General features: G+C 45.2%; 1 protein-coding gene across 2 annotated transcripts in view; it reads left to right on the top strand.

Moving 5' to 3' along the window:
- The first annotated feature begins 228 nt into the window (after positions 1-228).
- Positions 229-26,514, top strand: part of PDK1 (pyruvate dehydrogenase kinase 1) — a 52,957-nt gene continuing 26,671 nt past the window's right edge. The window contains exons 1-9 of one of the 2 annotated variants that reach the window (XR_005780589.1): positions 229-516; positions 9,733-9,874; positions 12,251-12,322; positions 13,053-13,237; positions 14,677-14,772; positions 19,272-19,349; positions 19,730-19,801; positions 21,541-21,639; positions 22,249-22,285. Coding sequence is in view for 1 of the 2 variants with exons in the window: in XM_040441119.1 (XP_040297053.1) it covers positions 393-516; positions 9,733-9,874; positions 12,251-12,322; positions 13,053-13,237; positions 14,677-14,772; positions 19,272-19,349; positions 19,725-19,801; positions 21,541-21,639; positions 22,249-22,359 (984 nt within the window). In the remaining variant the exon portion in view is untranslated. Of the gene's footprint in view, positions 517-9,732; positions 9,875-12,250; positions 12,323-13,052; positions 13,238-14,676; positions 14,773-19,271; positions 19,350-19,724; positions 19,802-21,540; positions 21,640-22,248; positions 22,360-26,514 lie in introns of those variants that run through there. The other variant, XM_040441119.1, reaches the window with a different exon arrangement.

Here is a 26,514-nt window from a genome sequence, read left to right as displayed (position 1 = left end):
AAGCACGGCGCTGCTCCTTGATTGGTCAGCTTCATGGCTCCTCGCCTTCTTATTCGCCAGGATTCGTCAGTAGGCGGTGCCCGTTGCAGGGTTTTAATTGGCAGTCTGCCGTCTCACGTGGTATATACCTTGATCGCTATGATTGGCTGAGAGGACAAAGATGTCGCCGGTTGTTTATCCGAGAAGCCACGCCTCCTGCCGTCCTCTGTGCCGTCTGATTGGCTGGGGTGGGAGGCACACGTGTGAGAGGACACAGCGGGGGCTCAGTCACTGTGTGCAGCGCACGGGAGAAGACGGGCCTCATTGATGTCACAGTAAAGGGAGGTGCTTGGCATTTGGATTCACATCGCCCTTTAAGTGATCCCACGAGGTCTCCCTCCCCATCTGTCAAAATGCGGCTCCTCCGGGCCCTCATGAGAAGTGCCCCCCTTACCAGCAGCAGCACCCCCACTCTGGTGGACTACTACTCCAAGTTCTCCCCATCCCCCCTCTCCATGAAGCAGTTCTTGGATTTTGGTGAGTTGACTGACAACCCTATGGTTACAGGGCAGATTCTCCAACCAGTTCAGTTCCCTGTTCTTGTCCATAGGGGGCAGTGTTCTAGCACCTGCGTCCGGTGTAGTGCAGCCTGAATGGGCCTGTCTGATGCTTGGAGTAGTTGTCAGTCGCCTTCTCTCTGCAGGTCGTTGGTGGCGGACATTGTTACTATCACTCTCATTATTTGTCGCCTCGCCTGACGTGTTTTAGTTAAAGTGGTTGTCTCTCTTCAGCGTATGGTATGTATCATGTAGACAGTGTTAGGGCTCACGCACACGACCGTATGTATTTTGTGATCCGCAAAAAATACGGACGGCGTCCGTGTGACATCTGTATTGCATCCGTTTTCTTTTTGCGGATCTATTGTAGCAATGCTTATCCATGTCCGCAAAACGGACAAGAATAGAAAGTGTTCTATCTTTTTTGCAGAGCGGACATACGGAAACAGAATATACGCATTTTCTTTTTTTTTTGCGGACCCATTGAAGTCAATGGTTCCACGTATGGGCTGCCAAAAAACCCCAAAACAGACATGGGGAAAAAAATACGTCTCTGTGCATGAGCCCTTAGGGAGATTCACATCACCGTAATGTTTCTGATCTTCTGACCCGTCAGAAAATAACGGATTCTGTCGCACTCTTTGCATCTGTTTGAGCCATTTCCATCTGAGATACGTTTTTGTTTTTAGACGGAAAAATACTACATGCAGGATTTTTTTCCCATCTAAAAAACGTTTCTCAGGCGGAAATGGCTCAAACGGATGCAAAGTGTGCGACAGGATCTGTTTTTTTATTTTTTTTTTATTTTTATTCTGTTCTGTTCTGACGGATCAGAAGAACGGACAATGAAATGGAGATGTGAACTCTCCCTTAGGGCTCATGCACACAAACGTATTTTCTTTCCGTGTCCCGTTTTTTTTTTTTTTGGACCGTAAGTGGAACCAATGGGTCTGCAAAAAAAACTAAGTTACTTCGTGTTCATTCCGTTTCCATATGTCGGCATTACGGACAAGGATAGTACTGTTCTATGAAGGGCCAACTGTTCCGTTCCAGTAAATTCGGAATGAACACGGACATTTTTTTATTTTTTTTTGCGGCCCGCAAAATACATACGGTCATGTGCATGAGCCCTTAAATGGGTTTCCCCAGACTTTACTTCTGATGACCAATCCTCTGGATAGATCATCAGTATCTGATCGGTGGGAGTCTGATCTGTGACGAGGCATCTGCGCTCGCTGTAGTAGTAGTAGGCCTGAGGATAGATCATCAATTTCAGAATCTCAAAAAAGCCCCTTTACTACGTTTCCAGGAGGAGTACCAGAGGAATGGTAAAATACAGTGGTCTTGGAAAAGATCCTACACAATTGAGATTTCATGGAGAATACAAGTCTAAGACAGACGTGTCAGAATGGGGGGCAGGTGCCGTAAGGAAATGATCCGCGGGAGCCCGGACCGCTGATGTAGCTCAGGACTTGCACTCAGACCAATTTCTTGGCTCTTTGACGTTTCAGAAAGTGCTGCGCCAGTCTGGCTTTGAGCAGAACATCTGGATCATGTCTGACAGTCTAGTTGCTAGGGATATACTGGTTAACAACCGGTACCCATAGTAACCAGTCTGTCCCAGATTACTAAAGCAGAATTGCCAGTTTGGGCAGAGAATAAAGTAATCTTGGCAAGATGTTTAAAGAAAAACTTAAGAGGTCTTCCTGGATTATAAATTGTCGGTCCATCCTCAGGTCATCCGTATCAGATTGGTCGGACGCTTCCAGTAATATGCTGTTTTGGCGCTGTCACCGGAAATTACACAGGAATCGGAAGCACAAGACTCTGTTCCCGGTGTAGTGGTCGCGCCAGATACTGCAGCTCAGCTCCTATCCAAGTGAACGGAGGCTGAGCTGCAGTATGCCGGTGCTGGACATCACCCGTTAGACCGAGCTGGAACCTTTCTGTTCACTGTAGAGTTTCCAGCAGTGCCAGGATTGAGGGGGCGCCAGTTGTTACACCACCGCCAGTCTGATATTAATGACCAGTGATGGCCAGTTCGCAGTGTTCGCCAGCGAACACATGCGGGTTGCCATCTTGACTCAAAAGTCCGGCAATGCACAGGTAAGCCCTTACCTGTGCCGCGAGCCGGTCTGAAACAAATGCAGTCACCGGGAGCAGGCAGTTCCGAGAGCAGCCGCCGGGGGCCTTCATCGGGCTGTTGCTCCCGGTGACCACATTTGTTTCAGACCGGCTCGCGGCACAGGCACAGGTAACGGCTTACCTGTGCATCGCCGAACACTGCAAACTGGCCATCACTGTTAATGACCTGTCCTGAGGATATGCCGCCCATATCCCCGAAGACCCTATAATTCTGGCCCAAAGCATCACTTCCCGAGCTGCCGAATTATTACGTTCAGGACCTCCAGTACCTTATTGTGCTTCCATTGCCCGAACTGCTTCTTTTACAGGGGTTAAGACAGGAGTCAGCAACCGTCACACTACATCTGCTGGGAAACTACAACTCCTAGCATGCACATTTGCTCAGCTGTTATCAGAAATCCCACAGAAGAGAATGGATCATGCTGGGAGTTGTAGTTTCACAACAGCTGGAGTGCCGAAGGTTGCTGATCCCCGGGTTAGAACATGCCAGCTCTTTATGATGGGTGGGGTCCAATCTCTTAGACCCCCCCCCCCCCCCATCCGCGCTGACGGGGGGGCCGCAGAGCTGCACGGTCCTATTCAAGTAAACGAGGCAGGATGCAGTTCCCTCCGCAGCCGGGAGGACCTAGAAACCCAGTTCTCAGTCAGCGCAGCAGCCCTTCCTTCTCAGGATTAGTGGGGGTCTCAGAGGTTGGAACCCCCCAATCATAAAGTGATGACACATTGGTAGAATAAGATGGGAATACCCCTTTAAGAATAGGAATGAGTCAGGTTAAGGCCTCATGTACACGGCCATATTCATGTTGTGGTCTGCAATCCGCGGATCTGCAAAATATTTCCACAGGCTCCAAAACGCCTAACGGACAAGAATATTATTGCCGGAAGGACATATAGATGCGGATAGCACATGGTGTTCTGTCCACATTTTTTGCCCCATTAAAATGAATGGGTTCACATCTGATCTGCAGCAAATGGTGATCGGAGGCGAAAAAAAAAAAAAAAATACCGTCGTGTGAATGAGGCCTTAAGGGGAGATGCTGTCATCACGTTCTCTGTGCCGCAAGAATATTGGGAGTAGTCTCCATACGTAAAAAAAAAAAAGAGGATGTGGTGGAGCCCTCTAATCTCCCGAGGTCCCATGAGAGCAGGTCCAGTGTCTGGTCACAGTGGGAGCAGCGTGGGTGACATTAGGGAATGTGATATTCGCAGTTCCTTATTCAGTATCAATGGCCGACTTCAGTATTCCCAGAGTATAACGTTACTGGCCTGGCGTGGGAGGATTTGGATTACAGCATGCTATTCCCTAATCTATTCTTGACAGAGGCTTTACAGGTGGAGTACCCCTTTAACCCCTTCCCGCAGCGTTGTATCATGGCTGTGGTAACACATTCTCTGTGTCCTGTGAGGCCTCTGGAATAAAGCAGCATGTAAATGTTTAGCAGGTCGTGGGCTTATTAATAGCCAGCAATGAAGTACTTTCATCCTTCCTCCTCCTCAAGGACAAGAAGCTGACGCTTCGTCTGGTTTATCCGCAGCAGCAGACGCTGCTCTATGAGCCTGAAGTGACTGAGGGTTCGCCATGAATAATGATAAATCAGTATCTCGTCCGCTTACACAGAAAGCTGAGTAACTGTACAAATGCCTGTCTTATGTTAGACCTGTATTCACAGTTCAGATAGTTCAGATTTTTTTATACCTGGGGAAAATATACATTTTTAAATTATTTCTGCTTTGCGCTAGTCATTTTGATATAGGGGAAATATACAGTATTTTCCAGACTATAATAAGCACCAGACCATAAGAAATACCGTACCTAGGATATAGAGGAGGAAAATAAAAAAAATTTAATTTTTTCGATTAGACCTCAGATCAGACCCCCATTCCTTCTTAGACCTCAGATCAGACCCCCATTCCTTCTTAGACCTCAGATCAGACCCCCATCTGACCTCTGTATCAGACCCCTATTCCTTTTTAGACCTCAGATCAAACTCCCATGCTCCATCAGACCTCAAATCAGACCACCCATTCCTCCTCAGATCAGACTCCCATGCTCCCATCAGACCTCTGTATCAGATCACCATTCCTCCTCAGATTAGACCCCTAAACTCCATCAGACCTCAGATCAGTCCCCATTCCTCTTGAGACCTCAGATCAGACCTGTGGAGTTTGGAGTCCTGTGGACCCAACTGATACTCGCCGCTCCCTGGTCTTCTGCCCGCTAACGCTGCACTGTGACGTGACATCACACAGCGTCAGGTCATAAAGCTCACCTACGTGCACTCCGTCCTGACACTGTGCGCAGTCAGGATACGTGCAGTGTGGCGCCTGGAAGAAGACCAGGGAGCAGTGAGTACAGCCAATGCAGCACTACACTCACCGCTCCCCCTGCATACTGATTCCCGCGTCCATAATGGATGCGGTCATTAGCATTCGCACTATAAGATGCACTGCCATTTCCCCCCCCTGCTTTTGAGGGGGGGGGGGGGGGGGGAGTGCCTCTTTTAGTCCGAAAAATAGGGTATTTTTTTTTTTTTTACATTTTATTTTGTCTTTTCCTTTTATTTTCGATGTTGTGTCCTCATAAGGTCATACACGACTTTTGGGTGGGATCTTAAACATTACATTTTTTTGTAACTGTGGCTGACATATATGCCTCACTGCAGAGTTGATCTGGATGAGGGAGCCCAGGGGCGTAGCTAAAAGCTCATGCGCCCTGGTGCAAGACTTCTGCTTGGGCCCCCTTTCCTCAATGCTTTCTGGGCAGGGACTGGACAGCACATAGCCTTTGTGCTGCCTGAGACAAAAATTGAAACAGCACCAGTGTCTTCTTATGTGGCACAAGGGCCTTTGGGCCCCCTCAGGCTCCTGGGCCCGGTAGCGACTGCTACCTCTGCACCCCCTATAGCTACGCCCCTAAAGGGAGCGTCATGTCCGCTTCCTTCACTAAACACCATGTACACAGTAATGGGGAAGGCAGGGTCAGGGGTGGGGAGCCCAGCTTTCACTGGCAACTGCTCCTGCAGCTGCATGATCTCCATTAAGCTGCAAAGACATTTAGAAACATCCTTGCAGAGTCATATGTGGATATTCGGGATGTTTAAAGAGGTTGTTCCTCAAAGAATATTCAACTTTTCTTTTCAATTCAGCGAATACTTTTGTAATTGCATGCAATAAAAAATGTTGTATAGCCACTGAGTTATTATATAAAATCTATCTGTATAGCGCCACCTGCTGTTTGTCCTTTCCTCATCTCTGTCCACTTTGTTGAGGTGGACGCACATGCTCAGTTCTGTCCTTCAACTGCCACTAACCATATCTTCTGTTAGAAGCTGTGACCGTTACAGCACATGCCCCCTGAGAAAGGACACGCTTCCTTAGCTGTGATAGAGAGAGAGCCGCAGCAGAAAGGGCAGAAAAAAAGACCAGGCGCCGAAACGTAACTTGCCCGATTCATCTCACCCCATGGGAGAGTTGGGAGACCTCCATACACCTTAGATGGTCAGAAAGAGTCCACCCGATGCCTCCAGATCCTCACCACTACGGCCGTGAACAAGGTCCTGGTGGACCGAAACGTTGGCCAGTGTTATAAGATTAAATTTTTGGGATGGACAATAAATGATTCATTTCTGATCACTTAAAATACGAGTGCCGTGGTCTTTACCTATATCTATATTGATCATTACCACTGAGTGCCATCCACTACAAATTATAGCAACAGAACAGACACCTTTTTGTTAAACAGCTCACCCAATGAGGAGCCGATTGTGGGGGTCCAGCTGCTTGAAAATTTGGTAATGTAGGGGAAATCGTCATAATATGGTCACAATGAGCCCCCAAAAACAAGAAACCCTTTTTTGCTATGGCTCTCTCCCCCTGGCTAATAGAGGGGGCTCCAAAGCCGGGGACCTCCCTCTATGGTATCCGTAAAGGTAGGTTAACTAAGAACATTATATGAAGGTTAACGCCTATCGGTGTATAAATCTGTTACCTCCACTTCTCAATGGCGCTCCAAAAAAGAAAAACAAAAAAACTTTATTGAAATCACATTAAAATATTATAAAAACGTCTGTCTGCCTCTTGTTGTAGAATTACTGCGGGTGTGTGGGGCGGAGAGTCCACACTGTATACACATGCCCACATTCACCCCAATGCAACAAGGGATATAGGGTTTTTGTACTCAACCCCTCTACCAGTCAGGGGGTGCATGTGGGCCCAAAATTTTAAAACCAACAGCACTCAAGAGGTAGCGATGGACAGTACACTATGGCGCCAAGTAGCTAAACTTCCAATGCTGATCACCTGAGCCTGACCTTTGGCCCACTTGAATCACCTGGCTATTGGTTAGCGACATGCAATCTAGTGCTGCCCTAAGGTAGATCCTCTCTCCATCTCCCACAATTCACCCTATGAGCTATACTTGACGCTTTGTTCCCTGTCTAGCATCTGGCTCGACGCGTTTCTAAACTGGACATCGCCAGTTTTTCATCAGGAGCAGCGCTAAGAAGAACCTATGAACAATGTTGGCACGTAGCTGCCCGCCTCTGATATCGTGCGCGCAGCTACACATAGCTCCCGGCACTGTGACGGCCGCCGCACCTGACTCCTAATATGCAAATAGCCACTCCCCCCCCCCCCCCCCCCCGTTGTATACAATCCTCGCCAATCTACCAGCGGGTAAGAAAGATACAAAGTTAAAAAGTGACCATTAGGCGGCTACTATTCACGCTCATTGGAGACATAGTCAATCATGGTGCTGGGATCCCTTGAAAGTAATTCACTTCCTTGACCGCAATAAAGCCGCTATTAAATATAGTACTAATTGGTGAACAGGTCCACACAATGCATACATATATACATACAGAATATCAAGATCCCTATGAGTATGGCCTGATAGTACGGGTGAAGACAAACTGTATGGTAATTGTGGAGCATATTGGGCAGATCAGAATGTTAAAGGGAGTCTGTCACCACATTTGGGCATATTAGACCGATCAAATAGGGTTATATGATCCACCCAGAACTTAAAAACGGTACCTTTGTTGTAGAAAACTGACTTTTCTTTTAGCCGAAAATGAACTTATAAGGTTATGTTAATGAGCCCTCTCAAGTGCCCAGGGCGGTCTCTCATTCCTCGGAGCCCCAGGCAGCACCTCCGCAACGGCTCATAACCCCGCCCTCCGTGCGCCTCTGCCCGCCCGTTTACTCCCCTCCCCTGTCCTTTTCCACTGCGGCTGTGCGGTCCAAATCGTAGCGGGCGCATGCGCAATGCGATGCCCGCTCCTGGCAGGGCATCGCGATACCTACTGCGCATGCGCCCGCTACGATTTGGACCGCACAGCCGCAGTGGAAAAGGACAGGGGAGGGGAGTAAACGGGCGGGCAGAGGCGCACGGAGGGCGGGGTTATGAGCCGTTTAGGAGGTGCTGCCTGGGGCTCCGAGGATTAAGAGACCGCCCTGGGCACTTGAGAGGGCTCATTAACATAACCTTATAAGTTCATTTTCGGCTAAAAGAAAAGTCAGTTTTCTACAACAAAGGTACCGTTTTTAAGTTCTGGGTGGATCATATAACCCTATTTGATCGGTCTAATATGCCCAAATGTGGTGACAGACTCCCTTTAAGACCGCGCCCCATGTTGATGGAATTCATGCATACGGGGCATCAGATATAATGAATCTGTATCCAGCCCTAGCAATAACAAAACTGTACTTAGACAGATATGTTGACAGATGATCACCGCCCTAAGTACATAGACGCGGCTTCACAGGGTATCAATGCATATCCGTATATAACCAGGATGACATGTTGCCTAAGCATAAATAAAGTTAGACTCCACAGAATTATGAAGGGATATACATGTGTGGAAGAGAACCCCCCCCCCCCCCACGGCTGGACATGCTCAATCCCCTGAAAGCTGATGCCGTTTTTTCTTCCTGCGTGATACTTCAACACATGCTGCGCTATTGGGGTATCCCCGTCTTCTAAACTCCCTTTTATTAGTCTTGCCCACATATTGTTTTTGGCACTCTCATGTAGCTACGTATAATGCGGCAATTGTATCGCATGTAAAGCCATCAAAAAAAGCAGTCAAGTAATTAGTTCTGTGACCAAACGTAGCTACAATATAAGATCCTTTATTAATTGTAAAACCATAGGCCATCCCCAAGAGAGTGGGGGGGGGGGGGGGGAAGAGGACAATATTGACAATCTTCTGCTACACAAAGAAGCAGAATGGCCGTTTAGGCTTCAGACCAAACGGATTCAATGATTTTTATATCATACACTTGTTTCACGAATAAGACAGTTTGTCGAAACGCGTAGACCGCAAAGCACTCTGATCAGCACATGGAATTTTTAAAAGAATTAAAATAAAAAGGCTGGATTTTATCCGTAGTGCATGTGCTGGATCTTTTTGGTCCTGAAGAAACTGTAGGAACTATGTCAGAAGTAGCAGGACAGCAAATGATTGACTGGAGGAGTGCCAGATCGACAGAAGCCAAGCCTTCAGGGAGGGCAGATCTCACAAGCTGTGTCCTAGTGTAGTCTGGTGGAGAACACATGGTGGTCTGCAGGGGCTGAATCACAAAGGCTGTGTAGAAGTATCGAAAGAGAAGGTTACTGATGACAGACTCTGAGGGAGAGGGGCAATCACACACTCCTCAAAATCAGTGACCGTACAAGAGAGGCAGAGTTCCCTCATGTGCTGTAGAAGGAGAAATCAGTCCAGAAATGAAGCTGTGCTGATACACGAGAGCTAGTGAAGGTTGCAGCATCCTGGACACACAAACCTCACATCCATTAGGTACGGTATTACCGAGAGGGACTCGTTCTTACCACTAAAGTCTGAAGCTAGGAGCAGATTACAAAATAGATATTGGGGGAGTTTGAAAATTAAATGAATGAAGTAATAAAGATTGCAGCCTGAAACCACTAACATATGTAGAAATGATTGTTCCGTGTCAAAGGTGTTCATAAAACTGTTGGCGTCAAAACCATGAGTTGGATATATTTTATTTTTGGTCATGAATTTATTTATATTTTTTTCCTTTGCAGGATCGGTAAACGCATGTGAAAAGACATCATTTATATTTCTCCGTCAGGAATTGCCCGTACGACTAGCTAATATAATGAAAGAGATTAATTTGCTTCCTGATAACCTCCTGAAGATGCCTTCAATCAAACTGGTGCAGAGCTGGTAGGTGACACAGTGAGACAGCAAGTCTTCCCTAGCACTTCTTCTAAGGCAGCCTCCATCTTTCTTACTTGCCCCTTTAGGTTTGCAGTTTAGTAACGCAGAGGATTGAGCCTCAGGACGCTGAACACAGAGCAGATTGCCATGGCATTACTATAGTGCAGGAGGTGGCCCTAAAAACTTCTCTGCCACATAAGGGGATAGCAGAGAGGCCTTAGGGTTCCTGGTACAGATTGTACACCGTGTCCCAGGACCTTCAAGCTATTCTTTTGCTTCAATTCTTCCTTCAGATTTTGCAATGCACAGGATGCAAAATCCACATGTAAAGCCTGCATGTTGTGCTGCCAGTTTGTGATAAAAAATTTTTTTTTCCATCTTGTATGGCCATCTTAGGGTACTTTCACACTAGCGTTTAAGTTTTCCGGTATTGAGTTCCGTCATAAGGGCTCAATACCGGAAAAAAAATGCTTCAGTTTTGTCCCCATTCATGGTCAATGGGGACAAAACTGAACTGAACAGAACGGAGTGCTCCAAAATGCATTAAGTTCCGTTTAGTTGCGTTACCATACCGCAACATGTTGTAGTTTGCTTTCCGTCCTGGGATGCGGAGTAAGACTGATCCGGCATGACCCCCAATGCAAGTCAATGGGGACGGATCTGTTTTCTATGACACAATCTGCCACAATAGAAAATTGATCTGTCCTCCATTGACTTTCAATGGACTTGATGACGGATCCGTCTTGGCTATGTTACAGATAATACAACCAGATCTGTTCATAACGGATGCAGATGGTTGTATTATCAGTAACGGAAGCGTTTTTACTGAACCCTGCCGGATCGAGCAAAAACGCTAGTGTGAAAGTAGCCTTACACAGTTACACTAGAATGCATGTCCTCTATGTGTATAGTCAGATCATGGTGGTGCTCTGTATTTGTAAATTACAGACTACCCCTAGGCGGACGATACAATATTTTGAATGAGCAAAAAGGCAGATTTAGGGTCAACTCACACGTCAGTATTTTGCGGACCCGTTAGTTTCTATGGCTCACTCCGTGTGCTGTCCGCATCCGTTATGCGGATCCGCAAAAAAAAATAGAGCTTGTCCTACTTTGGTCCGCAAAATGCGGCCCATGGTCCCATTTTAGTCAATGGGTCCGCAAAAAATGCAAATGACATGCGGAATGCATCAATATGTCATCCGCAATTGCGGATCTGTTTCCAGGGAATAGAAAATATATATATTTTTTTAGTACCCTAGCAACATATATTCCTCCTTCCATTTTTGTTTTGCGGAAAAACGGAACGGATGCGGACAGAAGGGTTTTGCGGAAACACGGATCCGCAAAAAACGGAACATTTTCTGTCGTCCTTTTTGTGCCGTGAACACTTGTAACAGATGCCGGCTGATGGCAGATATCTGTCATATAGTTGATCTGTCGTGTTAATTTTCTTTCGGCCATGTCAGTGCTGTAATTCAAAAAGTCATTCCTCTCAAACCACCCATCTTCTTCCCATCAATGGAAGTCCACGGTAGAGATCGATTTGATGATTTGTTCTTTGTCCGTTCAATTTATGTAAGTATGAGATTGGCGTGGCTCTGACTCCCAGCACCCCCACCGATCAGCTGTTGGAAGAGAAGTCCAAGCTTGTACGAGCGCTGCCTTACCTTCATTGTTTACCTGCTTGCTGTCGCAACCGCGGCGGTGAGCAGTGTAATTGCATCCCAGCCGTCCCATTCACTTCTATGGGACGGTTCCTTCCCATTCAAGTGAACAGAAAGGAGCCGTCCCATAGAAGTGAATGGTGAGGTGGTAGCACCTGTGCGGTGCGCTTCCCGTTCTTTTCTATGGCACTTCTGAAAACATATGCTCAACACGCCTATAGAAGTGAACGGAAGGCATCGGGGCATGTGCAGTCCTGGACCAGCCAATCTGATCCTAAGGGTAAAAATCCTGGAGAACCCCTTTCATGAATAAGCCCGATAGGAATGCTGCTACCATTTTACTGACAGAACCTACAAACCCACAGTGTAATTTTTTTGGGGTTAAAACTAGCATTTGGCTTTTATAGCTATGGTGGTCGTGACAGGTGCCACATTTGTAAATGTAATCATGCCGTAAACTGGAGCAGGCCCCCCTCCCCCCCCCAGGTGCCTTCTTATGGTCAGGCATGCTTTAGCTTTGTGATGCCCACGATCACGTATCCCTGGAAGACATTAGAGGTGGTCGGTGGGAAGTCGGCCATATCTAGTTTTTACAATGACGTTTTGCACATGTCTCAGTGTGGACAATGGGAGGTCTAAGACTTGTTTCAAATGCTGCTTAAAAATATTAAAAAGTGCATGTTTCTGATCATTAGACATGCCTGTTTCTTTGCAGGTACGTTCAGAGCTTCCAGGAGATAGTTGATTTTAAAGACAAAAATACAGACGCTCCTGACACAGTCCGGCAGTAAGTACGCTGCGCAGCCATCATTTCTGTCCTATGCGTTCACGTGGATCCGCTCTAGAATCCACTCTATTAGACAGTAAGTAGTTCAGTTAAAGCGACCCTCTAGTTCAATAATAAAAAATAAAAAAAACCTTGTTAGCTGGGGAACGAACAGAACAGTTACCTGGTGACCTGCTTTTTATATTTTTAGTTGCAGATCCGCTAATTCTTGGGCTTCTCTTCTGTAATCCAAGATGGCCGCACCACTTCTCAGACCGATCTGATACTCATAGTCCAAGACGCCTTCTGCTTGTCCGGCTCTGCTCACATGAACAGTGCTGGCCAAACCAAGAGCAGAGCTGGACAAGCAGGAAGTGTCTCGTGTTACCAAATGTACATTATGCATCAGGTAGTCTGAGAAGTGGCGCGGCCGTCCGGGATGGCAGTCGAGGAGCTCAGGAACTGGCAGGGAAAAAGAGAAACAAGGTTTTCACATTTTTATTTTTGCACATAAAAGGGCCTTTATACATTTATTCTTGGTGGAGTTAGTTGTAGGATAGAAGTAAGATTAAATAAATAGCTAAATAGCAGTAAGATTAAATAAAAATGCATTTTATGTTTGTTTTGGACCTTTTTTAAATATTTTTTTTAACATTTATGTTTTCCGAGTTTGATCGCTAGACATTGTTATGATGGCATTGACGCGTGGTAAAATTTGAATGATTTTCGGTTATTGTTTTTGTCCCTAAAGCTTCACAGATACCGTAATAACGATCCGAAATCGTCACAATGATGTCATCCCGACCATGGCTCAGGGCGTTGTGGAGTATAAAGACAGCTTCGGAGCCGACCCAGTAACATCTCAAAACGTGCAGTACTTCTTAGATCGTTTCTACATGAGCCGTATATCCATAAGGATGCTTCTTAATCAGCACAGTGAGTGAGCAGGCCTGCATCCGTCACGGCAATGGATATTTCTACTGGGTATCCCCCCCTGCAAATGTGGTTTAACCCTTTGAAAGGTTAGCCTATCTTGAGACATTGCTGGCATATCTCTAGAGCAGGGATGGCCAACCTGAGGCTCTCCAGCTTTTGCAAAACGACAACTCCCAGCATGCCCAGACTGCCTACAGCTATCAGCCTACAGCAGGGCATGGTGGGAGTTGTAGGTTTACAACAACTGGAGAGCCACAGGTTGGCCATCCGTGCTCTAGAGGATGCCGTCAGTGTCAGATAGGTGCAGGCCCCCCGCTTTGGGAGCTGCTCCTATCTAGAGAATGAGGCACCAGAAGTGAAAGAGAGCGCACTACGCATTCACGGCATTCTCTCCATTTATCACTATCACAGTTCCAAAAATAGCCAAGCGAACGTGCTTGCCTATTTTCGGAACTGCAATAGCGACAAAAGGCAGGTGGCCACGCATGCACGGCCGCTCTCTGTTCACTTTGGAGATAGTCTGGGACCCCCACCTATCTGACATTTTCTAGCGATACGCCATTAGTGTCCTAGATTGGAATACCCCTTTAATGGCCAAGACATTTTTCCCCCTCAGGCCCACATGACTTTTTTTGTGTTGCCTCCATGCACTCCATCCATAGTTTCATATTCATCATTATGATGTGTATATATACAAGTTTACATTACCGCCTATGGATATAAAATACATAGACATGCCTAAGGTATATCCTAACAGGCAGTATCACAGCAATGTCCGTATAGCCTGGCGAGATTGGGGTGAAAGAGTGGGAACATGACTGCTTGTACATCATGGTGCCTCATGTACCAGACGGTACACCAATGTCTTTTTATTATTTAAATAAAAAAAGATTCCTAGAGAAGGGGAAAAAAAATTATGCTTCCCAGAAAAAAACTCTTCACCTTTTTCTTCTCTCTGGGATACACACCCCTTCGAATGTCTGATGCAAGAGACGGGAAGATTAACGACATGTTTCGGGGTTAGAACTTTCCCCTTTCTCAGGCAAGGGTACGGGCAAAGAGCCATCTTATTCACATAAACTTTTCTTCCTTGAGTCATTAAGGTGTGGCAGAGGTTGGAAGCCTTTGTCCACTGTATGACTAAGATTCCTATTTTCTTCCTTGGCGCTTATTCACCCAAGTAATTAAAATGTACAAGTGAGATGAAATGCTATAAATTGCCAGGGACATTGGCGCACACACACAGCCAGATTTTCAGGCTTAATTGTAAGTAGCGAAAAGAGTAGAAACCGTCCCGTCGTCTGCTGTGATCACTGGTCCACGACCCATACTAAAATCCCCTGTAATGAGTACAGGCAGCCGTCACGTGAACGCTTATTATCAGATAGTCCCATGAGATGGATGACTTGTCTTTAAAAATCTTGCCTTTTATATTGTAGCTCTGCTTTTTGGTGGAAAAGTGAAGGAGAACCCGGCGCATCCGAAACACATCGGCAGCATAGACCCAGTGTGTGATGTGATAGATGTGGTGAGAGGTGAGCTGTCTTCTGCTTTGGTACAGACTGTAGTATAACCAGGGGTGTAACTACCATAGCGGCAGACCATGCGACTGCTATGGGGCCCAGGGCAAGAGGGGGCCCAGTCTTGGGGTCCATTCACACGTCCGCAATTTCGTTCTGCATTTTGCGGAACGGAATTGCGGACCCATTCATTTCTATGGGCCAGCACGATGTGCTGCCCGGATCCGGAATTGCGGATCTGCACTTCCGGGTCCGCAATTCCGATCCCGAAAAAAATAGAACATGTCCTATGCTTGTCCGCAATTGCGGACAAGAAAAGGCATTTTCTATGAGAATGCCGGCGATGTGCGGTCCGCAAAATGCGGAACGCACATCGCCGTTATCTGTGTTTTGCGGATCCACGGATCCGTGGATCCACAAAAAACACACGGACGTGTGAATGGACCCTTAGTTGGGATCATCTCCTCTTCTACTGGAGGTGGAAACTTGGTCAGGACTCTACCCTCAGTCTAAAGGAACAACTTTTAGCAAATGAAGCAGTGAAAAAATGTCTTATTGACTCTATTCGCGGTTCCTAGAGGTGCATGCCTGGTAAGTGGGCTAGGTCAATCATTAGTCATTACTTTCCTGTTTCTGTATGTTCCCCCAGCTAGAAGCGCAGAAACAGATCTGTGAATATTCAGTGTCGCTGGGAAAAGCAGAATTTCTGCATATTCATTTAAAGCAGTTGTATGGTTTCGGCCTCGTGCACAAGATCGGATTTTTTGGTCTGTGTCTGATCCACGTGCATGTCATCTGTGAGCGGTTCTCATCCGTGCGGCTGTGCAGCCAATTATACAACCTGTCCTCTTCTTGTCCATTTTGTGGACAAGAATTCACATTTCGACAATTGTGTGTTGGATGCACACAGAAGGTATCCACATTTTGCGGATCTGCGTACTGCAAACCGGGTACGACCATGTGCATGAGGCCTAATAGAGTCCAATGTAAATAGCTTAATTTGTGCTGCTCAGCTTTTAGGATATTGGTAAGTCATGAGACCTCAAGGACCACAAGCATTTAAGACCAAGAATACCCATTCATTACCTGGGGGTCCTATAATGCCTTGTCTTTTAAGGAGTTGTTCAGGAGGGCAATAGCTGAAAATGAGCGCTCAGCCAATCATTGGCAGAATAGGGAAACTACTATAGTCAGTGATTGGCTGGGAAGGTGTTTCCAACCATTTCCTGTGTGTTCAGCCAGGACCAGGAGGTAGAGAACAGCAGGGAACAGGGACCCCGGTGAGGTGAGTATGCTTATTTTTTATTTTTAACTGATTCAGGATCAAAAATCAAGCAGAACTTTTTAGGGAGAGTTGGTCATTTTGTATAAAAATGTCAGAGAAGTCCATAACCTCTAAAGCTTTGGGCGTACAGTTGTAAGTGAATTTATACCCCAGTTCTGACACAGAGGGTCCCCAGCCGCCCTGCTACAGACCATGTAAATACCAAAAATTAAATGGCGGCATTCACTTGTTATCCACATGAGCCCTTCCACGGTCTGTCCATACTCCCTCCACTTCGGCACAGACGTTAAATGGTAACTGTGCCCTCTGCACTTTGATTGGCAGAGCCAGGCAGTATAAACGTGATCACACCTGGCCCTGCCTTCACCTAAAGTCAATCAAAGTGCAGGAGGCGCAGCAGTTGCAGAGAGAGCTGAGCCTCTAGGTGTAATTGTAACGCCCCCATTGCTCCTAGAGGCTAATTTGCATATATTAAAACATCATTTTTCTCAGCAATGCGGGCAAATATGAACATGGGACCAACACAGATGTCTTCAGCTGCCAAGCGCACATGGAACAGGTCAGCCAGTGTCATAGGTACAAAACTGCTGACAGATGCCCTTTAATAACACATAATATTAATAAATCATAATCTTTTTTTCATTTTAGAGCGTGTTAGAAGGTGGTCAGCCTCTGTAGCTGTATACTCTTGGTAGATAATAGGAACAAATAATGAACAGTGTCCTTGTCACTGCTGTAGATAGGGATAGGTGAAACTCGAAAATTTTTAATATTGTGCAAAGTTCATTTATTTCAGTAATACAACTTAAAAGGTGAAACTGACATATGAGATAGACTCATTACATGCAAAGCAAGATATTTCAAGCCTTTATTTGTTATAATTTGGATGATTATGGGTTACAGCTTATGAAACCCCAAAGTCACAATCTCAGGTCTCCTTTGCTCAGAAGGGTATGGATTAATTAGCTGACTAGAGGGTGACACTTTGAGCCTAGAATATTGAACCTTTTCACAAAATTCTAATTTTAAGCTGCATTAATGAAATTCCTTTTAAGTTGCATTACTGAAATAAATGGACTTTTGCACGATATTCACATTTTTCGAGTTTCACCTGTATATGCACATCCGCATATCAGGAAGTGAATGAAGGACCCTAAAAAAAATTACAAAAAAAACTCAAGTGATCATATTTAGTATTATTGAATGCCATATCGCCTGTACATGCGAACTGAGGGACCTTATCTGGGTATAAGTGTATTTAACAAACTACTAAACAAGCCAGACAGGCTAGATACCTAACTTGACCCAGATAATTGTAACAAAATAAAATATAACTTTTAATAGTATCTGTTAAAACACATAAGTGAGCCAGACCAAGAGGTATTAAAATAAACTGTGTATTAATGTCTATCGTGTTTGTGTGTTATTTCTGCTGGCAGGGGTGTGCACCTTCCCTGCTGCAGTAACACACTTCCTCATATCACTGCACTGATCCCAGTTACTTCACTGGCTCTTATATAGCGCTCAAACATCGACATTCCTTGTAGCTGTACTCAAATACACAGGTCATAGAAAACTAAGACCTAGAAACTACCCCCCGACATGTTTTGTCAGCTAAACTGGCTTCATCAGGGGTATTGGCCAGCATGCTGCCCAATACCCCTGATGAAGCCAGCATGCTGCCCAATACCCCTGATGAAGCCAGCATGCTGCCCAATACCCCTGATAAAGCCAGCATGCTGCCCAATACCCCTGATAAAGCCAGCATGCTGCCCAATACCCCTGATAAAGCCAGCATGCTGCCCAATACCCCTGATAAAGCCAGCATGCTGCCCAATACCCCTGATAAAGCCAGCATGCTGCCCATTACCCCTGATTGGGGGGGGGGGCAGTTTCTAGGTTTTAGTTTTCTGTGACCTTGTACAGCTACAAGGAATGTCGATGTTTCAGCGCTATATAAGAGCCAGTGAAGTAACTGGGATCAGTGCAGTGATATGAGGAAGTGTGTTACTGCAGCAGGGAAGGTGCCAGCAGAAATAACACACAAACACGATAGACATTAATACACAGGGAACTGTTTATTTTAATACCTGTTTGTCTGGCTCACTTACTGTATGTGTTTTACCAGATACTATTAGAAGTTATATTTTATTTTGTTACAATTATCTGGGTCAAGTTAGGCATCGAGCCTGTCTGGCTTGTTTAGTAGTTTTTTGTCGCCTGTACATGCTGTAATTGCCATGGAGCACTGCCCTGACACGCTTCTGCTGAGGTTGCGCAAGGGCTTTGATTCACCTTTTGGGTCTTCTGTGTTGCACCGTTTTCTATAAGACTTTGGGGTGATTTTATTTTACTCCATGTTTTCTGTTGGGTTAAAGGGAAACGAAGTCTCGCAGCCTCACATGAAGCAGTGACTTCTTTTACTAAGAGAAAGGTCACCTTTATGTTACTGCACTGGAGAAGTTCCAGACCGCGGTCAAAGTCTGTCATATTTTCCAATAGGAGCCACTGCCAAGCTTAGGAATAAATTGCAGCACCTTTTGAAACTCTCTTATATAAGTCAGTCCCTGCAGACTTTTCTTCTGGAAGCTGCGATATGTTGTTGGCAACCTTCTTTTTCCTGGAAGTGAGGATTTATGATGATTCTGATAATTTAGTTTGTGAATGTTTCAGGCAATACCCATCACCATATTCTTGTTTTATTATTGAGTTCAGTTTATGAAAAGTAAGCAGCTAGCTCCCCCTAGTGGTGACTGTTGGTAGTCAGAATTTTATTTTTAAGTCCGTCTCTTATGTGCTACATGAACACTGTGCCACTGCCACATTGAATGTAAATTCTGTGACAGATCCACAACAGACTGATGATGCTGCTAATTTGAAAATCACAGCATTCTCATTTTTTAAGGATGCAGCTTTTTAAAAAACCTCATCCACTTGCCTTGTACTGTAATCCGGTGTGAGTTTTACCGCAGGTAATATCCGCAGCGAATCTGCCTAATCTGCATTCATTCTTGTGATGTCAAAAATATGTTCTGCAATGTAGCAAAGCAGGAGCCGAGCCAGGTAAAATAAAATAATCATGTACCTTCTGTCCATCTGTTAGAAGATCATCTGAAGAACTGGCCAGCATTACCTCCATAACTGGGAGATGATACAGTACATACTGGTTACATGTAAAGCATGTCTGTATACACCAGTCTATTAACTGATGCACCTTTTTTCTTCCTAGATGGGTATGAGAATGCAAAACAGCTGTGTGACTTGTATTACATGAGCTGTCCTGAACTAGAGCTTGCAGAATTCAACGGTGCGTATCCTAATAGTTTTTTCAGTACCCTAATAAACTCATCTACTAGCCAGAGAAGAGCGCAACTGCAAAGAGCATCTCTCTAGAGGACCCTGTGCACAGTCAGAACAGTGTAATGCTTCTCTTGCCCTGTGGTGGCACTGCAGGGAAAGTGAACACTTGCTGCAGGGTTTCCACACTGATCACCACTGATCGCTGATGTTCCAAGCACTGGGTCGGCTTTGTGATCTGCTAATTCTCAAGTCATCCATTTAACAAAATGGGGTTGTCTATGATTATCTACTTGGCATTTGTTTAGAATAAAGAAAAAAAAATGCAATGAATCATCTAGTTCTACATGCAGATGTCTGACTGTCCTCTTTATTCCTGTCCCAGCACAGAATCCAGGACAGCCGATTCAGGTGGTGTATGTCCCCTCTCATCTGTACCATATGGTGTTTGAGCTCTTTAAGGTGCGTGATGTATTTTCAATATCTTAATGATCAGCAGCGCTTTTAACTTTTTACTGTCCAGTCTGTGTCTATGAAGGTACGCTTCCTTCCCGACGGTCGGCTGCTCGTTCAGTGAAGGAGACCATGCATTTACACGCAGTGATCTCCTCTACTAAATGCACCTGAAGCCAGCCCCTCTTCCTTTGATTGAAGATATTTCCTCTGAAGGCCTTGTTCACACTTCAGTATTTGGTCAGTGATTTCCATCAGTGAGTCAAAACCAGAAGTGTATCCTACACAGACATAAGGTATAAGGGAAAGATCTGCACCTGTTCTGTGGTTTTGACCCGCACCTGGTTTTGGCTCACAAATCACTGACCAAACACTGAAGTGTGAACCAGGCATAAATAACGTTTAAAATCTATTGCTTGCATTGTACAACGTAGGATCGGCGTATGCGCCACCTGCTTTACCCTGTTCTGGGCAGAGGAATCCACATGTTTCGGTTTTGCTTCATTGCTGCATCATCTATGCAAAAAGGAAAGCGCTTGGTAAAGGCACAGGTGCTGCAGCAGTGATGCCAATGACTCAGAAGTGATATCCAGACCAGCCGTTGTGCAGAAGATGGTTGACAGAGGAATCAACTAAGCAGAAAAAAATGGCCAAACGTGGGGAAATCTTAAAACCCACTGTAGAACATTAGGATTTTTCTGCAAACTTTTCGGGCTCGTCCTCAAGAAAAAAAGCTTCCACTATCCTGCCATACAGACAACCAGGAATAGGTGTGGGGACGGGCTTACACTTGTAACAAGTACACAGCATTTATACACGCATTCACATGAATATAGTGTAGAGCACGCACACATACACGCAGTATATATACACAGTATACACGCACGAATACAGTATATAGCATATACACATATATACAGTATATACACTCAAATTCTGTATACAGCATATACACACAAATACAGTTTATAGCATATACAAACACATCTACACATGTAACAGCACATACACACACACGAATACAGTATATAGTATCTGCACACAAACACCACCATTCATTATTTTTCATTAGTCACACCAGGGAGATTTAGTTGCACAGAATTTGTGTTGGGTGATACACTGAAATTTTTAAAGGGAACCTGTCATCAGCTTTATGGTGACCTCACTGAGGGCAGCATAAAGTAGTGACAGAAAGGCGGATGTCAGCGCTGTGTGACTTATGAACTAAAAGTAAGTGGTTGCTGAGAACCAGCATCATAATCATTGCAGCCCAGGCCTTGAAAAGAGTCAAATCTACCTGAGAAGAGTCCTGGTTATTCCTAATCTCCTGCTCTCTCACCATCTGCTGATGATTGGCAGTTCTCTCCTAGAGAGAAACCGAGAAAACTAGGTAGAAGACTGTCAGCCATCAGCAGGTGGGCAGGAGATCAGGAATTCATGAATAACCAGGACTCTTCTCAGGTGGCCGTGACTCTTTTCCAGGCCCAGTCTGCAATGATTGTGATGTCAGTTCTCAGCAACCACTTACTTTTAACTTATAAATGACAGACCACTGAAATCAACTCACCTGTGTCTACTTTGTTCTGCTGTTGACAGGTTCCCTTTAACATATCCGCCATTTACATATGTTCCCCAATCCTTGCTATTTTATATGCACAACTAATGCTAATGACTCCTGGATCACACCGCATTATCCTAGGACTGCATAGGTGTCTGCATGACTTTGAGTCGTCTTTTCTTCGGCTTAGAATGCAATGCGTGCTACCATGGAATTCCATGCAGACAGAGGCGTCTTGCCTTCCATCAAAGTGAAAGTGTCTCTGGGAAGTGAAGACTTAACAGTCAAGGTAAGTACAGTTTACTAATACGTGGAACAGCATTACCATCAGTGACTCTTTTAGGCTGGTTTTATATTGGCGTTATCCAGCACAGAACAGCCTGCAGTGCCCTCTGGCCCCATTGACTATAATGGGATCTGACCGCTACCCTGCAAATGTGCCAGGGTTCGGCCGGACAGAAAGCGCTGCAGGCACTGCCCTACACTGATGCTCTCCATTTTGGGTTGAAAACTTTCTTGGACACCCTTTACCTTTAAAGGGATATTCCAGTCTCTGCAAATAAAGCGTATTTATTTTATAGTAACATTTGTAATATGTTTATTTTTTTTTATTACTACTCATGATCTCTGCTTGCAGTCATTGAGTTGGAACCTTCACTGTTTACTTCTAAAAGATAAAGGTCTATTCGAGTGAAGTGATGGCTCAGAGAAGTGCACCTATGTCAGCCTCACATGACCCTGGCAGATTTCCGTCTTCAGGAAGTAAGCCATGAAGATTTTCATTCCGTGACTGCAAGTAGAGTTCTTGAAACCCTTGAGAGATTTAAATTAGAAGATGTATAGGGTAATAAATTATACAATTAATAAGCTTTGTTATAAGCGTTGTGTTATATTACAGCTCAGTGATCGCGGGGGTGGAGTGCCGCTCCGGAAGATCGATAGACTGTTTAACTACATGTATTCGACAGCACCTCTTCCTAAAATGGAGAACTCTCGTGCCACGCCACTGGTAGGTCCATAACTTCACAACAGACATGGTGAACTAAGGATTGGCAAGAGGTGGCCCAGTCTTAGTTGGGATCATCTCCTCTTCTACTGGTGGTGAAAACTTAATCAGGACTCCACCCTCTAAAGGAACAACTTTTATAAAAGGTGGCAGTGGAAAAAATGGCGCAAGGGTCATTGAAAGGGGTTTAGGCAGAAACTCTTCTGTCCTATGTGGGGGGGCCTGTTTTGATCCTTGCTATGGGGCCCTTACTTCTCTATTTACGCCACAGGTGGAAGCCATAGAGCTGTGCCCGATCCATCATATGGATCCAGCAGTGACTCATGGACCCCACTGACTTATGATTGGTTCCATCAAGATTTCTGATGTTTTCACAGCAAGAGTAGTTCTGCATGTTGGGCTGTTATTGCCATTAAAATTGTCAGAGTCTCTGATGCAGACTCATGATGACAGTGTGAACAGAGGCTAGTAATTTATCAAGGAAAAAATGTGGGGGATTGGATCAGCACAACCTGTATGTAGGTGCACATCACTATGGCGAACTACATATATAAATGGAAAATGCAAATGTGATAGCACTCTGCAACCAGCACTCTTCCCTGCCTCTATGCTGGATGAGGCATTGGTGTACATTTTGGCCAAAGCGTAATAAGCCACTCACCACGTCAAGGTCGCCTCATTTGAGTGGTCCCTAACACTAGTTCCTACCTGTTTATGGGCCATGACAGCCACACAAAGTCCAGGGAATGCAGGTCAGCATGCAAGCCAAGCGCACTCTGCTTTTAACCCCGTCCGGTGCCATTACAGCTTTCATCGGATCCAGGGATGCAAGTACCAACATGCACGCTGAGCCCACCATATACTTCTCCTGGAGCCAAATGGCTACTGGTAGGTTCTATATAAGCAGACTCAGTTTTATACTGACTTTAAAACCAGCCTCCAGGACAGATTGACTGGTCAGGTGTGCATGACTCAAAGGAGATCGCCACGCCTCCAATATATACTACAAAGAAAAAATGTGGGGGATTGGGTCAGCACAACCTGTATGTAGGTGCACATCACTATGGCGAAATACATATACAAACGGAAAATGCAAATGTGATCGCACTCTGCATCCAGCATTCTGCCCTGCCTCCATGCTGGATGCTGATCTGCATTCCCTGGACTTTGTGTGGCTGTCATGGCCCATAAACAGGTAGGAACTAGTGTTAGGGACCACTCATAGAGGCGACCTTGACGTGGTGAGTGGCTTATTACGCTTTGGCCAAAATGTACACCAATATCTCATCCAGCATAGAGGCAGGGCAGAATGCTGGTTGCAGAGTGCTATCACATTTGTATTTTGCGTTTGTATATGTATTTCGCCATAGTGATGTGCACCTGCATACAGGGTTGTGCTGACCCAATCCCCCACATTTTTTCTTTGTAGTATATATTGGAGGCGTGGCGATCTCCATGCAGTCATGCACACCTGACCAGTCAATCTGTCCTGGAGGCTGGTTTTAAAGTCAGTATAAAACTGAGTCTGCTTATATAGAACCTACCAGTAGCCATTTGGCTCCAGGAGAAGTATATGGTGGGCTCAGCGGGCATGTTGGTACTTGCATCCCTGGATCCGATGAAAGCTGTAATGGCACCGGACGGGGTTAAAAGCAGAGTGCGCTTGGCTTGCATGCTGACCTGCATTCCCTGGACTTTGTGTGGCTGTCATGGCCCATAAACAGGTAGGAACTAGTGTTGGGGACCACTCAAATGAGGGGATCCTTGACGTGGTGAGTGGCTTATTACGCTTTGGCCAAAATGTACACCAATATCTCATCCAGCATAGAGGCAGGGCAGAATGCTGGTTGCAGAGTGCTATCACATTTGTATTTTGCGTTTGTATATGTATTTCGCCATAGTGATGTGCACCTGCATACAGGGTTGTGCTGACCCAATCCCCCACATTTTTTCTTTGTAGTATATATTGGAGGCGTGGCGATCTCCTTTGAGTCATGCACACCTGACCAGTCAATCTGTCCTGGAGGCTGGTTTTAAAGTCAGTATAAAACTGAGTCTGCTTATATAGAACCTACCAGTAGCCATTTGGCTCCAGGAGAAGTATATGGTGGGCTCAGCGGGCATGTTGGTACTTGCATCCCTGGATCCGATGAAAGCTGTAATGGCACCGGACGGGGTTAAAAGCAGAGTGCGCTTGGCTTGCATGCTGACCTGCATTCCCTGGACTTTGTGTGGCTGTCATGGCCCATAAACAGGTAGGAACTAGTGTTGGGGACCACTCAAATGAGGGGATCCTTGACGTGGTGAGTGGCTTATTACGCTTTGGCCAAAATGTACACCAATGTCTCATCCAGCATGGAGGCAGGGCAGAATGCTGGATGTAGAGTGCGATCACATTTGCATTTTCCGTTTATATAGTAATTTATCAAACTTCCATCAGCCAAAGATTTAATCCACTTCTCGAAAGGTATGTGCATTTATATCTGGTGTTGCTACTAATTTACCGCAGCGGTAATTTCTAAATAAAATGTCTTCTTAGGGCATGTGGGGTGAGCAGCTTTCTGTTGAGGGATTTCCTAGACCTGCTTTTTTAGCCACTTGCAGCCTACACTACGGTAGATATACACTGCGTGCAGAATTATTAGGCAAATGAGTATTTTGACCACATCATCCTCTTTATGCATGTTGTCTTACTCCAAGCTGTATAGGCTCGAAAGCCTACTACCAATTAAGCATATTAGGTGATGTGCATCTCTGTAATGAGAAGGGGTGTGGTCTAATGACATCAACACCCTATATTAGGTGTGCATAATTATTAGGCAACTTCCTTTCCTTTGGCAAAATGGGTCAAAAGAAGGACTTAACAGGCTCAGAAAAGTCAAAAATAGTGAGATATCTTGCAGAGGGATGCAGCACTCTTAAAATTGCAAAGCTTCTGAAGCGTGATCATCGAACAATCAAGCGTTTCATTCAAAATAGCAAGAAGCGTGTGGAAAAACCAAGGCGCAAAATAACTGCCCATGAACTGAGAAAAGTCAAGCTTGCAGCTGCCAAGATGCCACTTGCCACCAGTTTGGCCATATTTCAGAGCTGCAACATCACTGGAGTGCCCAAAAGCGCAAGGTGTGCAATACTCAGAGACATGGCCAAGGTAAGAAAGGCTGAAAGACGACCACCACTGAACAAGACACACAAGCTGAAACGTCAAGACTGGGCCAAGAAATATCTCAAGACTGATTTTTCTAAGGTTTTATGGACTGATGAAATGAGAGTGAGTCTTGATGGGCCAGATGGATGGGCCCGTGGCTGGATTGGTAAAGGGCAGAGAGCTCCAGTCCGACTCAGACGCCAGCAAGGTGGAGGTGGAGTACTGGTTTGGGCTGGTATCATCAAAGATGAGTTTGTGGGGCCTTTTTGGGTTGAGGATGGAGTCAAGCTCAACTCCCAGTCCTACTGCCAGTTTCTGGAAGACACCTTCTTCAAGCAGTGGTACAGGAAGAAGTCTGCATCCTTCAAGAAAAACATGATTTTCATGCAGGACAATGCTCCATCACACGCGTCCAAGTACTCCACAGCGTGGCTGGCAAGAAAGGGTATAAAAGAAGAAAATCTAATGACATGGCCTCCTTGTTCACCTGATCTGAACCCCATTGAGAACCTTTGGTCCATCATCAAATGTGAGATTTACAAGGAGGAAAAACAGTACACCTCTCTGAACAGTGTCTGGGAGGCTGTGGTTGCTGCTGCACGCAATGTTGATGGTGAACAGATCAAAACACTGACAGAATCCATGGATGGCAGGCTTTTGAGTGTCCTTGCAAAGAAAGGTGGCTATATTGGTCACTGATTTGTTTTGTTTTGTTTTTGAATGTCAGAAATGTATATTTGTGAATGTTGAGATGTTATATTGGTTTCACTGGTAAAAATAAATAATTGAAATGGGTATATATTTGTTTTTTGTTAAGTTGCCTAATAATTATGCACAGTAATAGTCACCTGCACACACAGATATCCCCCTAAAATAGCTAAAACTAAAAACAAACTAAAAACTACTTCCAAAAATATTCAGCTTTGATATTAATGAGTTTTTTGGGTTCATTGAGAACATGGTTGTTGTTCAATAATAAAATTAATCCTCAAAAATACAACTTGCCTAAT

Source organism: Bufo bufo, chromosome 7, assembly GCF_905171765.1.
Source record: "Bufo bufo chromosome 7, aBufBuf1.1, whole genome shotgun sequence".
NCBI classification, from domain to species: Eukaryota; Metazoa; Chordata; class Amphibia; order Anura; family Bufonidae; genus Bufo; species Bufo bufo.
This window is presented reverse-complemented; position numbering and strand designations above follow the sequence as displayed.